This window comes from Sapajus apella, unplaced genomic scaffold (assembly GCF_009761245.1).
Source record: "Sapajus apella isolate SASKATOON/1434 unplaced genomic scaffold, GSC_monkey_1.0 scaffold95, whole genome shotgun sequence".
Lineage (NCBI taxonomy): Eukaryota > Metazoa > Chordata > Mammalia > Primates > Cebidae > Sapajus > Sapajus apella.
The window spans coordinates 2230911-2245844 of NW_022437035.1; the positions used below are offsets into that span (position 1 = coordinate 2230911).

The 14934-nt window shown below is 43.9% G+C and overlaps 1 protein-coding gene across 2 annotated transcripts in view; it reads left to right on the forward strand.

Moving 5' to 3' along the window:
• GRK3 (G protein-coupled receptor kinase 3) overlaps positions 1-14934 on the forward strand; it is a 150773-nt gene that overhangs the window by 114908 nt on the left and 20931 nt on the right. For both annotated transcript variants that reach the window (XM_032256697.1, XM_032256698.1), the window contains 3 exons: positions 368-498; positions 2713-2807; positions 7248-7355. In XM_032256697.1, coding sequence (XP_032112588.1) covers positions 368-498; positions 2713-2807; positions 7248-7355 — 334 coding nt within the window. The remainder of the gene's footprint in view (positions 1-367; positions 499-2712; positions 2808-7247; positions 7356-14934) is intronic.

The window sequence follows — 14934 nt, forward strand, 5'->3', positions numbered from 1 at the left end:
AGCCAGTTGCTAAACTGTCTGTTGGATCACTCCATGGGTTGATTCATTTATCAGGGTTTAAGTAATCAAAGCAGACTAGCTAGTCCCAGCTTCTGATGGCAGAACCATGAGCTGAGCTGCCAGCCTGAGAATGGTGTCTTGGTTTTGCCATCTTGTCCTTCCTGTCAGCGCATTGAAGTCTTCCCACCTTTAAGTTTTCTCTGTAATATTTAAGTTTGTTGCTAAACTACAGGAATCAAAGATAGGTATGTAGGCAAAGCAGAAGCAGTTTCCCTTTTTCTACTGAGTCCTGACTATGTAGGATAACAATGATTTTTGTTTCCTTTAAATTGACATGCTTTGAATTAAGTCCTGAATCTGATTCCAGGGGGCGACTTGCACTACCACCTTTCGCAACACGGAGTGTTCTCTGAGAAGGAGATGCGGTTTTATGCCACGGAGATCATTCTAGGCCTGGAACACATGCACAATCGATTTGTTGTTTACAGAGACTTGAAGGTGAGGACCGTTGACAGACTCATTCTGCACAGTAGGTATTGTGTGAATGGTCCTGTAGAAGTCCCCTTGTCTTTCAGAGAGTCCTGACGTTTCCCTCATAGCCCTCATCTCAGCCCTGATGAGGTCATTAGCTATGTGACCTTGGTCTCCTCTAGACCAGACTCTGCGGGACGGAGCGCATGTCTGTCCCTGTCATCATTGTAACTCTGGTGCCCGCTACAGTGCCTGGTGCAGCAGCGTATACTAAGTCAAACATTTTCGTTGATTAGTTAATGAAAAGCAGTTTAGGAGCCCTTTTGGTGTCACCCATTTCATAATTAATTATATTTCAATTAATGTTCACTAAGCAACTGATTTGGTCGTGGCTCTGTAAAAGGCTGAAAATGGACAGTGTTGAATAAGCAAAGAACATATATTTTGTGGGGCTTAGAAGCTGGTGAACCAAGACACAGAATGGCTGAGTCATAACTCCTCTGAGGCAAGGCCCATCAGTGAATAGTGGATTGCCAACCAGCCTGCGGAATTTCTCCCAAAGGCCACCCTCAGAACTTCACATTTTTTTGAGATTGCCTCAAAAATCACTGATAGAGTTTTAGATCCTTGACCTGTGTAACCTCCAGCTGCTGTGCCCGGTTTCTGTTCTTGTCCTCTGTAAGAGGTCACTCAGCTTGAAAGCAATAAAATAGGAGTGTTCTGAGTTTTTCCATTCCAGAACGCGGTGCTTGGTCCTAGGTTTTATACATGGAAGGGGGCCACAAGCTGGCTCGGGACATCCGTGGTGACACTCACCTAGGTGTATGGCCAACAACCTGCAGGCAGGCATGGAGAGAAAGGGGCCTTGACAAATTAAAGAGATGACTGTGCAAACATAGAAATGCATAAATAGTAATAAGAAAAAGGAAAGGACTGACAATTTGACAATAGGCAAGAAGACTCCAGGAGAATGTGTTTGCCTCTCGTTTCAGATGCTTTCTTGAATGAACCCACAGTGGCCAACTGAAATGTACAGATTATGTTCTTTCCTCTAGGGAGCCGAGATGCCGTGATTGGCTTTTGAAGATTACTTTCTAAGATACTGTAAAAAATATTATATTTTATTTCCAAGAATTTTTTTTTTTTTTACAAAATACTTTGTGAATTTTAAACTTTTCTGTAAGGTTACAGAATTATTAGTATTTCCTTAGTTTTCCTATAAGCATAAAGAAGAAAAATGTATTTTTATTGAATTAGAAACAACTAGACAATAGTTGGCACTTGACATTTTATTTCCTTGTATGAGCTTTGCAGAAGAATAAAATCCATGCTGAAGGCTCATGAAGGGCTATTGTAATACATTCTAATTTAAATCAATAACTGGTTTCTAGTCATCTTTATGCTTTAGTTTTATTTTCTAAGCTATTTGGTAGGCAGTGGTATTATTTAATTTCTATTCAAACTTAATTCTAGTCACTCATGATTATTCATGCTTCAGTTTTATAATAGCATGCCATTTATTTTTATTTCAAGCCAAATAATAGTTGATCACCAGCAGAAAAATATTATGAAGATGACTATAATTCAATGTATATCAGAGAGACGAGATTTGTTTTTCATGATTATGATGACTAAATCTAATCTTCATGGATACATTTCATCAGAGTTGTGGTCAAAATTACATTTGGTCATTTGGTAGGGCCCTATGTTAATGATGTACTAATAACCAGAAATGACATTTATCGGGATTAGTGTGGCACTATGGAGTATTTTGATTTCTTAGGTCAGTGTTGATCCATTCTTGAAAGCTTCCTGTCTGTCCTGTGCTTCATGGCTTCACTCTTAGGAATCCTTGTGGTTCACAGAAGCCCAGAGGCTGGTGGACTCACTTCCCACCCTTGCGAGGCAGTGCTGCCCTGGCTGCACTGCAGTCTGTGGTAAAGTGAGGGACACGCTTTTCACGCCGATGAACTGTGGTCCCACCATTCCTGTGTGACCTGCCCCGTGTTTCATTTTCTACTGAATGCAATCCTTCGCCTCTGTCATTCCCACTTTGCTGCTGAAGTTAACATGAAAAATATTATTTTTCTCAGTATCATGCCCTACTTCGATGTTTAAAGCTGTACTTTGTGTTTAGGAACAAACTGATAAAATAGTAAGATGTCAGGCATCTCCACTTTAAGTTCTCAAAGCCCCCATGGCATTTGGGACACTCCTAAGGATCATTCTCTTTCTGCTCAGCCAGCAAATATCCTCTTGGATGAACATGGACACGCGAGGATATCGGATCTTGGTCTTGCCTGTGATTTTTCCAAAAAGAAGCCTCATGCGAGCGTGTAAGTAGTGCATCAACTTCGGTTCACCATCATTTGTCTCAGGCCCCTTCAAAGGCTTGGCCAATTGTCACCCCTTTGCCAGTGGTGATTTTCAATATGTCAGGAAGATCCAACGTCAGGTTGTGGGAAAGGAGATAAGAGCGGGGTGTCTTTTCTCCCCATCTATGGTGAGTGGGAATTAACTCACAGTGTAGTTGAACCTGCCCAGGGGCCGGGGTGGTCTCTCAGAAACAGTCAGGACCTCAGCAAGAAACCAGAATCCCTGCTGCCTGTGTGACCTAAAAGTCAGTCGGTTACTTAATCTGTAAGTAATGGTAGTAGTAAACCGCTGAACATCGTCCTAAGCATACGTGAAAGAGACTGCGCCCAGAAAGGCACAGAGGCAGCCGCGTGGATGTGGCCAAGGGAGGTCCTCGGGGCCAAGTTTCTGTTTTCTTCTTTTTTTTCCTGAAGAGAAATTAGGAATAGTTCTCTCTCTCTCTCTCTCTCTCTCTCTCTCTCTCTCTCTTCTTTTTAATTAAAGAAACAAGTCATCCACTTGCAGTTTAGGCGTTCACAGCAGATCATATGGCTAGACGGGTCTCGCACCTGTCCTCTCCGTGATCACACAGAGGGAACTCTTGAGGCCACAGCCCTCAGTCAACACCTGGCACCTGGGGGGGCAGCAGAATGCTCCTGGGGGTGGCCGTGCTTGATCAATGCGAGTTGGCCTTGACCTGAGGATTTCTGTCTGTATCCGGGGTTGTTAAAAAGACGGCAGGACTGTAGGACAGTTCTCCTGGGGCTCTGCAGAAATGCCATGGAACGGGCACTGGTTTTCATTCCTGTTTCTTTGGGAGGCGATGATCTGGGTGGAAACTATGAACACATGTACGGTTTGTGGAAAAGCAGACAACTTTTGCCTTATATTGTCTTTTTAAATGTCTCCTTCTTTACACTGAATCTTTTAAAATTACGTTTTATTGTACATCTTGAACTAACATTCATCTTTGTGTTGAATGGTCTTGAAAAAAAAATCCCAGTGGTCCAAATCCAGGCATCTGTGCGGAAAATAAACCACAGATCCTTGTCTTTGCGTAACTGGAAGTAAAGTGGTTCTGAACTGCAATACTTTATGAAGGACTACATTAAATCAAAATTGCCTTTTAAAGCTCTGATCAAATGTTAATAGCAGCACCGTTTCTGTAAACATATTTCTCTTTTTCTACAGAATCTGGGTTATGGTGATAAAAGCATTTTGCTAGCACTTTACAATTAGTAGGTCAGAACCTGTGGTCATATAAGCTTCTCTCAGGGAGTTCATCAGATTCTTCTGAGAGACTCATTTGAATTTTTAATGCCACAGCTATTTGGTATGCTAATTTGTTCAGTTTAGTATAGCCATAACTAAATATGAATCCCAGAGTTCATAAGAAATAATCTTCCAGAGGAATTAATTTTCAGATATAGAGTTATTTATTTCCTAACAGGACTTAGCCCACTTTTTACTGTAATTCACATGTCAGCTCTGATGAACGGTGGGCTGTTCTTTCGCCTGCTCTGCAAAGCACAACATTTGAACAGTATTCTTCTGTAAAGAGGTAGGACTGAGAAGGTTGGTTTCCATGTTTAAATCATGATCAGGAAGGAGGCCACTACTATTAAAAAAAAAAATTATTTAATGCCACTACATTAAATAAAAAATATACAATAACGTTTTACATTTTTTATTTTTTTGAGACAGGGTCTTGCTCTGTCTCCAAGGCTGGAGTACAGTGGCATGATCATGGCTCACTGCAGCCTCCACCTCCTGGGCCCAGGCAATCCTCCCACCTCAGCCTCCCAGGTAGCAGGGACCACAGTCATGTACCCTCACATTCAGCTAATTCAAAAAAATTTATAGAGATGGGGTCTCCCTATGTTACCCAATCTGTTCTCCAACTCCTGGACTCAAGTGATCCTCCCACTTTGGCCTCCCAAAGTGCCCTGTCAAAATCTTGTAATTTTAAATAAAGGAGGCATTCTGTGGTTAAGAGGAAAGGCTCTGGAACCAACAAATCTGGGTTTGGGTTCTTCTTCCTAGTTGCGTAAGCCTCATTTTTCTCTTCTGTGAAGAAGAGAGGACAGTGATATTTATCTCCTGTGATAATTGTGAGGGTTAACTAAATGATTCAGCAAATCTTTATTTAACATTTGCTGCATGCCAGCTGCTGGCGATGCCATGGTAAGACAGAGCTGACCCCTGACCTCCTGGAACTAGCAGCCTCAAGAACTTGTCCCCTGAGTGACCAGCATATGGAGTGGTGGCAGTATCAGCAGCATTCACTGTGTCACTCGCTGAATATCAGCTGTCCCAGGCATGCATAAGTCATCCTCATGGAAACCCCAGAAATTACAGCAATCACTGTCCAATTTCTGTGGTGTGGAAATTGAGGTTCAGAGAAATTAAGTAACTTGAACCAGGTCACATGGCTGATATGCCGTGGGGCTAGACTTATAATCCAGTTCTGTCTGATTCCAAAGACTGTAATCTTTACGCTATGTGGATGAGCTCCCTGAGGCTTTGGAATGATCTGTTCAGTGTAAGACTGAAGACTTTTAGCCACGGTTTCACCCTGAACTGGTTTCTCAGATCTTCTCAAAGCTGTAGATGTGATTCTCAGACTTCATCTAGCGGCTGGCCCACCTCCAAAGTAGTATTGTAGTTGAGGTTTTTTGATTTGAGCTTAGACTTAGTCCATTTAATGAAAGACTCATGAATTATTGTAAACTAGAAGTTAACTGTGAAGGAGCCATGAAAACTCAAGGGGAAACTTTTGGAGTTGAACAGATTATCAGTGACTCATTTGAGTACTAGCTTATTTTATCTAAGAACACAAAGCTGTGTCTCATGTCACAGTGTCTTAAAACGTCCAAGTGTTCATTCAGTATTAATAGTAGTACAGATCTTTAGTGGAATGCCTCAGGAAGCATTAGCCGCTGCCCTATAGGCAGAATCAGTAAAGCTCGGCGGCAGGCAGTCCAGGGTTGAGTTTTAATTGTATCTGGTGTAAGCATGAGGAACTGACTGGTCTGCATTCCTTTATCTTATTTATCCTTGTAGATGTCTTTCCATCCCAGAACTGTGATTTGATCCTGATAAGTACAGGCTAAAAGGCCACGGAAAAGGACTTTCTCTAACCCTGAAATTAAACCTTCCCAGAAAATGGCTTGGATGCCCCTCGTAGAAATCTCCGATGCTCTCATGGTGTGGCCTGGTGACCTTACACTGTCATGGGTTCGGGCTGATTGAGCTTTCCAGAGTGCTGGATTTGCCCTGATGGACGAACGCCCGTTTTCACTGTTTGATACAACTCTCAAAAGGCACCTCTTAGACGGAGAGTACTAGTCCCAGTGATGACTCGTTAGTGATCCAGGATCATTTATCTGAGTAGATTCCCCCTGTTGCTGAGTATAAGCAAGTTAAAAATTCTTCTACTAAGATAAGCATGGTCCCCAACACGAATCGAGTTGCTCTTGTATGTGAGCCCGTGACATACGTGCAGTGCTCGCAGCAACCCTGAGAGGTAGAGATGTTTTCTTGTTACCCATTGTACTGAGAAAGAAAATGACTTGTGGATGAAGGGGGTGTAGGGCGTACAGTTAATGGCTTTTGCCGGGGCCCTTTCAGGCTACACCTTGGAACGTTCCCCATGGGCTGCCTGGCGCTTCCTGCTGCAGCCGGGCCAGCTTAGCCCTTCAAGGAGAGGTGGAGGGTCCCAGAGCGGGAGGGGCTTTTGAGTTGCAGATGGTGCAGATGATCCATGAAATGGTTGTCCTTTCAAGTGATTTTTCTCAATTTCCTGAAAATCATCTTCAGTTTGCTTAGTGCTGAGTCCTTTGGGGTTCTGCAGCTTGTGAAACCTGACGTGATTTCTCCATCGTGTGTACTACCGGGCTCGTGTTCCTCCTTGTTCCCCATGCCCCTGGGGTCTGTTGCTGACCACCATCAAGCAGATGCCCCTTTGAGCTTGGATCCTCAGCACAGTGGGTGGCACCACACAGGGGTGGATGCCTCCATGCCTTCAAGGTCCACAGCACCGCAGTGTGGTCGCCTGTTCGTCGTGTGTTTCCCCACCTCACCCGACCCCACACACCTCCACCACAAGAGCTCCTGAAACGGCAGCAGTACCTTTGCTCTTCATAGCTGGAATAGAGAAGGACTAATGAGATTCCGAACTTGCATTTTTCATGTTTATTTCACCTGCTTATTTATGTTAATCCATATACGAGTGAAGGCAGAAGAGATCGTTTTCCCACTGGATGTGCAGGGCGTCACGTTGGCGATGAGGCACAATTGTCCCTTCTCCTTTGTTTACAGCTGCTGCCATCTAATGAATGACACCCAGACCTTGGGGCGCTGTTAGTGTTTTCTGAAGTGGGCATGCTCTGATAACTGCGTGTACACTGTCTTCTCCCTAGTGGCACCCATGGGTACATGGCTCCGGAGGTGCTGCAGAAGGGGACGGCCTACGACAGCAGTGCCGACTGGTTCTCCCTGGGCTGCATGCTTTTCAAACTTCTGAGAGGGTGAGTGAAACGCATCGTTTTAGAGCTGTCCTCATGGCAGCAGGAACTTGGATGAACATTGAAAATATGTAGAAATGACTAGACTCTAATGATGTTTCAAATCACGCAGTGATCTTTAAGCCACATGCTAATCTGGAAGGCTCTGCCTTAGAAGAGTGAAAGCTGCTTCCCCATAAGCTGTTGGATAAAAGCTTATGGCTTTGTATTTTTATTCTTTACCATGCAGGAATCAGAATTCTTTTAAACCTAAAATTAGACTGCTTTGAATTATTTCCATTGGTAAACCACATTGTAGGAATCAGTATTGTTTTGAAATGTAGGTAATTTTAAAAGGTAGAATAATTTCTTCCCTAGAAATTAGTTATTCATAATCTTGGGGGCTTACAGAATTTTGAGAGTTACAAAAAAAAAAAAAAAAAAAAAAAAAGGTTGAAAACCCAAAGTTAACCTATTTGATTGCATTTGTTTTTAGACAGGGTCTCTCTCTGTTGCCCGGGTGCCGTGCAGTGGCACAAACATGGCTCGCCGTGGCCTTGACCTGGGCTCAGGCAACCCTTCCACCTCAGCCTCCTGAGTAGCTGGGACTACAGGCATTCACCACCACACCTGGATAATTTTTTAACTTTTTTCAGAGGTGAGGTCTTGCCAAATGTTGCCCAGGCTGGTCTCGAACTCCTGGCCTCAAGGCATCCTCCCGTCTCAGCCTCCCAAAGTGCTGGGATTACAGGCGTAAGCCACCATACGTAACCCGTAAACCCATTTTAAAAGCTTGCATTTACTGGGGAAAATGCTGAAATTCATGTGTGTTTAACGCTGGTAGTATACTTGACCCTTGTTCTGAACTGCCGAAGATGATAAAGTAGAAAAGATGATGAGAGGAAAGCACTCTCAAAATATGTTCTCATATTAAACGCTCAACAATTATACTACTGTTTCCATTAATTCTAAGTCTTTTAGCTAATTTTAATGGAAAGCTTCAGTTAAATTTTTTAATCATTTAGACTCATAATATAAAAAGCATTTTACATTAAAATTTCCTTGTCCAGGTTTTCCTTTGAATACTTTCCTAAGAATGCAGTGCTGATAGTTTGCTAAATGTAGTACCTTTCCATCGGAGAGCCTAAGGAGCACCCCTGCATCCTCTTATTACATTTAGCGCATTCTGAAAAGAGCCGAATTCCACGTTCCCCCGAAACTAGGTTCTGAGCACCCTCTGTTTCGCCAGGACTCTGATAATCCAGTTGCTGTCTGCTTGGCATTCACTTGTGATCTAAAATTGTATTATTGCTTAGAAAGTTGGGTTCTGTTATTCCTTAACTGAATTATTGTATTTGTGGAGCCTGGATGGCCTTAATTCATGTCATCAGACTAGCTGACCTAATTAGAGAGTTTATCTAAGCAAACCAGAGAAAGCCATTTCCCCTGTGAGACGCTGTTCTCCCCAGTGGAGTCGCTTCTGTGCATATGGAGTGCATGAAGACACCCAGGAGGCCTTTGTTCTGGATCTGTGCTGGAGATGTGCTTGGAGACAGACAGTCTCTACCTACAGAATTTGGAGATGATAAAAAAAACTCTCTGCCACAGCTGAGCTGCTGAATGCAAAAATCAGCAGTAAAATTGGACAATCCCCAAAGTCTGGTATTTAGGACCTTGTGTACTTCTTTGTTTTGTGACTCTGGTTGTTAAAATGTCTGTGCATCTAGGCTGAGGAGGATTTGGTGTAACAGGACTTCATTTTTTAAAAGACTGGAGGGTTTTGTTAAATAACTCTTGTCTGCTCCAACAGTGTGGCTTGTGGCTAACAAAATGAACTCAGTCTTATTTGGCTGGAATTCAGCTTTGCCGTACTGAACTGGAAGATATGAATTCCTTTGTGAAGTCCTCGGTCAGCCTTGATGGAAGCATTATGTTCATAGGGGCTCCCATTGAGAAGAGTCTTGACAGACAGGAAGACATCCCTAGGAGGGCCGTGAGGATGGGAGGATGGATGAGATGAGCGGAGAGTGATAAAATAGCGAGAACTTACCACTTCTGTGGAAAGACTGAAAGAGCTGAGGGTAGAACTCAAGGAAGCCATATGGTCGGCTCCAGCTGCTGGAAGGCCGTCTTGAGTACGTCCCTCCGCATGCTGTGCAGCTCCAGAGGGGCACATTTTTGAAGAGAAAGATCGCAATTTGATACAAGAATGTCCAGTCATTTGAGCTACCTAATGAAGGAGGGCTCTGCCCCACAGATAGCTGGCTCCCTGTCACTGTCTGTTGACTACTGATTGAGAGTGAAACAGAAGAATCCTTCCGGTGGACGATAGATAGGATTAGATGGATCTCCCCCGCTAGGATTTATTATCTCGTGCCACTCCCTTGATTGTTGAGAAGTCACTCACAGTTAGGATACAGCACTGAAGCCAAAGAGCAGGAAACATTTTTTGACTTAAGTGATTTAAATTAAATGTGATAAGCATTTATTGAGTTAGTACCTGTAATATACAAGAGATTGTGCTTGATGCTGTGGGGGAAGCAAAGGGGTAAGGAAGGAACATAGGAGAGGGAGGGAGGAGGAAGGAGAGAGAGGAAAGGAGGAAGAAGGGAGAGAGGAAGAGAAGGAGGTAAGAGGGAGGGAAGGAAGGAAGGAAGGAGGAAGGAAGAAGAGGGAAGAGAGGTAGGAAAGGGAATGAAGGAAAGGAGGGAGGGAAGAAAGAAAGCAAGGAAGCCAGCTAGCCAGGAAGGGGGCCACACGAAATCCTTGAGGGCTAAGCAGTCCAGGAGAATAGCTATGGATATGCATGCTGGATCAGGAGCTGGCCGAGCTGTGCCGACCTCGACCGTAGCGATGTGCTGGGAGCACAGATGTGGGAGAACCAATTCTAACCTGAAAGGGTAGGGTTGACCTCAGGTGGGAGATGGTCTGTGGAGTAGGCTTTGAAGATAGAATGACAATACAAAGCCTGGGAGAAGGGGAAGTGTCAGCTTTCTGTGTTTCTCAAGAGGGGGTGCCAAGGGAGAAGGCTCAGACGGTTGGGTCAGCACTGGGGAGGACCTTGGACGCCGAGCTGAGAAGCTTGACCTTTATCCTCCAGGCCCCGGAGGCTGAAGGCTTTTCAGTAAGATGATTCTGGAAGCAGCCTGGAGCAACGGAGGGACAGAGACCGAGACAGGAGGCAGGCGGAAGAATGTGGGCAAAAGGCAGTGAGCCTGCACAGCAGCCTTGGAACCTGACAGGAGTGGATGACATGGTAGTACTGCAGAATTAGAGTCCACAGCACTCAGTGCTTCTGTGGAGTGCTTTCTGTTTTTGTTTTTGTTTTAATAGATGGTTGGATATGGAAGGATCGGAGTTTAAGGTGGTGCAATTTAGGTTCAGGAGGATTGGGAGAATAACGATGTCATGACCAAAATCAGTGTCTGTCAAGTTTCAGTGGTTCACACGAATCTGAAGTGTGTGCAGGGTCTTTGAGGAGCAAAGCCCTGTGGCGAGGCGGGGAGGCGGTGGGACTGTGGCAGGAGGTTTCACCGCCTCAGCTGTGAACCAGGGGATCAGGCCACCTGTTCTACTTCCTCACAAAGTTGCTTGTGGGAAAACCTCAAAAATACGCCTGTCAGCATCCTGTGCATTTTTCCTACATTGTATAGAAGGGAGCCGCAGGCAGCTGTCTTTTCTCAGGCACACGGGGCCTAAGAAATCAACTGAGCGGAGGAGGAGATTGGCTAGGCAGGGCCTCCGGGGCACAGGCTCGGGCACCGTCCCCTCTGCATCCTGGCACTCTGCTGGGGCACCCGTCCTCAACCCCGGGGGGCACCGGGCAATGCCTGAGGCATTCTTGGTTGTCATAACTTGGGGAGGAGCTGCTACTGGCATCTCCTAAGTAGAGGCCAAGGTTGGTGGTCATCAGCATCCTATGGTGCATAGGACAGCCTCGTAGCACCCCAGCAAGGAATCATTTAGCCCCAAATGGCACCACCCCAGAGCAAGTTGCCCCTCCCTCCTCCCACAGCTGTGCCGTGAGGTCAGATCCGTGGTCACCAAGAAAGGGTCTGTTTTCTATGCTCAAATCCTCCTTGCTCTGACCAACGTGCCCCCTTGCTTCTGCCGAAACACTTTTCTGCCTGCTTCATTTTGTCTTCATCCCCTACAAGAATACTGCAAGGCATTTAGAGAAGGAGTGTGAATGGGAGAAAGTTGTCAAGACCTGAGAAGGTGTTTTGCATCCCTGGACTCATAGTGATTGACCCAGCCATTCATATGCCCCATTTTTGGGTGCTGGTCGCTACTTCTATTTCAGATGACTTTGTCAGGTACTCAAGAGCATCTGTGTAGGAAGACGCGTCCATATTGCAAATCTGTGGAGCTGCCGTCATGATCTTCACCTAGATTTAAGATGTCTGTTAAGGAAATCAATTGATGTGACAGTGGCCTCGATCTTAAGCTCATCACCATTGATGATCTCCCTGTGGAGTTGTCAGACATGAGGAGGAGCCTGAGCAGTGGCCTGAGGAGAACTGAATGCTGCCTGGCACTATTCAGTTTGTTCCAGGAGGGGGTAAAGGGCAGTTTATGAATATTTTGGCAGCTACTGGCTTAGGTTTGAAATTCACATGTAATATAACATGCCATCTTTGGGGTATTTTAAAATTAACTTTTGATGTGAGAGTTTTTAATCACATAATTTTTGAACCCATTGTTTCCCCATGAATAGGATATAGAGTTAACTTGGGGTCAGGGGGAGCGTGTGTTCCCGCATCACTTACAATGTCCTGAACAATTTTCCGGCTCATTTAGGGGAAACTCGCAGCTGTTCCATTCTATCTGCAGTTCAGAAAGCTACACTTGACCACTGCACATGTGAATTCTTTTCCCACAGCATTCCCTGATGCAGCCAGCGTGTTGCATGGGAAGAACTTGGCCGTGCCTTGTAAGCTGTTGACAGGCCCGTTACTGTCTCCTATTTAAAGCGGCTGCATCAGGGAGCAGCTGCGATCACACAGGATCTGTGCTCACCACGTGCCTCGCTCAGAATGGAGATTATTACTATCATAGGTTTTCTTTAACGTTTTCCAAAATAGAAACCGAGTCTTTGGCTTTGTTCACAAAGAATGATCAAGAATACATTGGAAACAGATGTGCGTCAAGATTTCAACTGGAAAGACCAAACCGTCTGAACATGGCAGCATCGAATTGAATAGCTGAAGAGCGTTTTCTGATAATTTCTTATTGAGCCGGACATGGAATCGCTATATTTATAAACGGAATTTGTAGCAATAGGGCCCGTGTGCTGGAAATAGTTTTGGCATCACTAACTTTAACTCCAAGTCCGCTCACAAGCCTCCCTGTGGTCTCATGAAAGACTTGTTAAATTTAGCACAGAGCGTTTGTGTCAGAACACAGCAGGCCTCCTCAGCAAGGTCAGGGCACAGCCCTTTCCTTCCTGCAGCAGCCGTGAGGACACGGGGGCCAGATGCAGGAGTGGGGTCCTCTGGCTTTGCATGCAGGAGCTAGGTTCGCAGGATTTGTCAAAACATCAGATCTTCACTTAATCCTTTTTAATACATTAAGGAGCACTGTCGGGTGGAAGCAGCTCAGCGTCAAGCAGGGAGGCTAAGGTTTTCCTAAGATTTGATCGACTTTCATTCCTTTTCTCTGCAACTGTAAACACATTAGTATTTCTGGGGATTTTGTACAAAAGAGAATGATGCAAGCATGATACGTTTTTAAAAATCATAAATAAATAATCGTTTGCTTTTACATCTGCTTTTTAAATGTAGTAATGGTACCTTTCTTCCTTGGAAATAAGGCAAAAAGAATATTTCCAATCAAAATCTATTTTCAAAGTTAACAAATGTTTACTGGGTGCTAATTTACCTTGTTTTTATCTTTTCTTTCTTTCTTTTTTTTTTTTTTTTTCAAATTAATGTTTTTAAGAGATGGGAATTAGCTTGTATTTCACTGCATGAAATGATATGGAAGGAAAAAAAGGCTGGAGTGCCCTCTCTTGTACGAAAAGAAAATTCAAGTGTTTCAGACACTAAGTGGTCTGAAATGTAATAATCTCAAGAGATAGTTCAATGTATAACCTAATTAATTCAGTAGGATGACCAGCTCAGTAGCAGTAAGTAGCAGTGCAAGATAAGTGGCATTTTAATTCTTTTTTAGAATCTCACTGATTTATGTGCTCGACATTCTAATCCATTTTATGGAGTTAATATTCAAATATTTTACATAATACCCTGCCTGCCTCAGCTTATGTCATATCTGCCTTCTAAATAAATGTATAGGATTACTACTTTCCAGGCACGTCTTTCTATAAGAAAATTCAATCTTATGCGTCCCTTTACTTTCAAAGTGAAAAATAAACCATAGTATTCTAGTTTGCGTATTTAATAGTTTTTTTATGATAAGATTTCCTTTGAAAGTCAGCTTCTCCAAAGTTTTAAAAACCTGAGAAGGAGTAAGAATAATCTGTTTTACATAGTTCATCAAGTAGACATTCAATTTATAAAGTAAGAGTTATCTTTTTTTTTTTTTGAGATGCAGTCTCACACTGTCACCTGGGCTGGAGTGCAATGGCGTGATCTCGGCTCACTGTAAGCTCTGCCTCCTGGGTTCATGCTATTCTCCTGCCTCAGCCTCCCGAGTAGCTGGGATTATAGGCGCAGACCACCATGCCTGGCTAATTTTTTGTATTTGTAGTAGAGACGGAGTTTCTATGTTGGCCAGACTGGTCTCGAACTTCTGACCTTGTGATCCGCCTGCCTCAGCCTACCAAAGTGCTGGGATTACAGGCATGAGCCACCACGCCCTGCCCAGCAAGAGTAATCTTTATTATTTCCACAAGTGTTTACTGTATCAGGTTCCTACCGCGTACTGCGATTGTCTTGGCTACTTGTATAGATATCACTTTAGCTTTTCCCTTCACCACTTCTGTGAAGTATGTGGCTTGATCCCTGCTTTGCAGATGAAGAATTGGTACTGAAGGTTTCTATCTGGCTGACAGTCAGTAAACAGTCAAGTCACAATCTGAACCCAGCCTTTCTGACTCTGGAGTCTGGGGTTCTGTATAGGGAAGACATGAGGAAATGCACAGAGCTGTGGAGAATCGGCTGGTGCCTGGTTAGTTTAGTTCTGTTTTCATCAAAGGGATGTATTGCTTAAAATTACTGGTTTCTAGGGGTGAATCGTTTCATCTCCGTCATGTTTTGCTTCAACTGCTGTTCCTTGGGCTGTTTGAGGGACCAATATCCATTTTCCTGAGAGATTTATATGAAAGTTACTGTTTAGCTCAAACCCTGGTGTGACAAATGTTATGTAAATGACTTTGGTTCTCATGATTACCTGTTGGCTAGTTACAAATTCTTTTCTAATGGTATTTCATTGGAATAGTGTATTTTAGGGCCACAAATCAGGCAGAAGGGATTTTCAGGCAGTTCAAGTAAGATCTAAGCCCTTCTATTTCAGGACGTACCATTTGCTCGCCAGTTTTTCTGTGGAAATGATACCTGTCGATAGCTTTCGCATTTCTCCAGTTTTGAATGAGCAGTGATAGGACGTAATACTTTACCCAAATATTAGTCAGTGGTATGTGCTG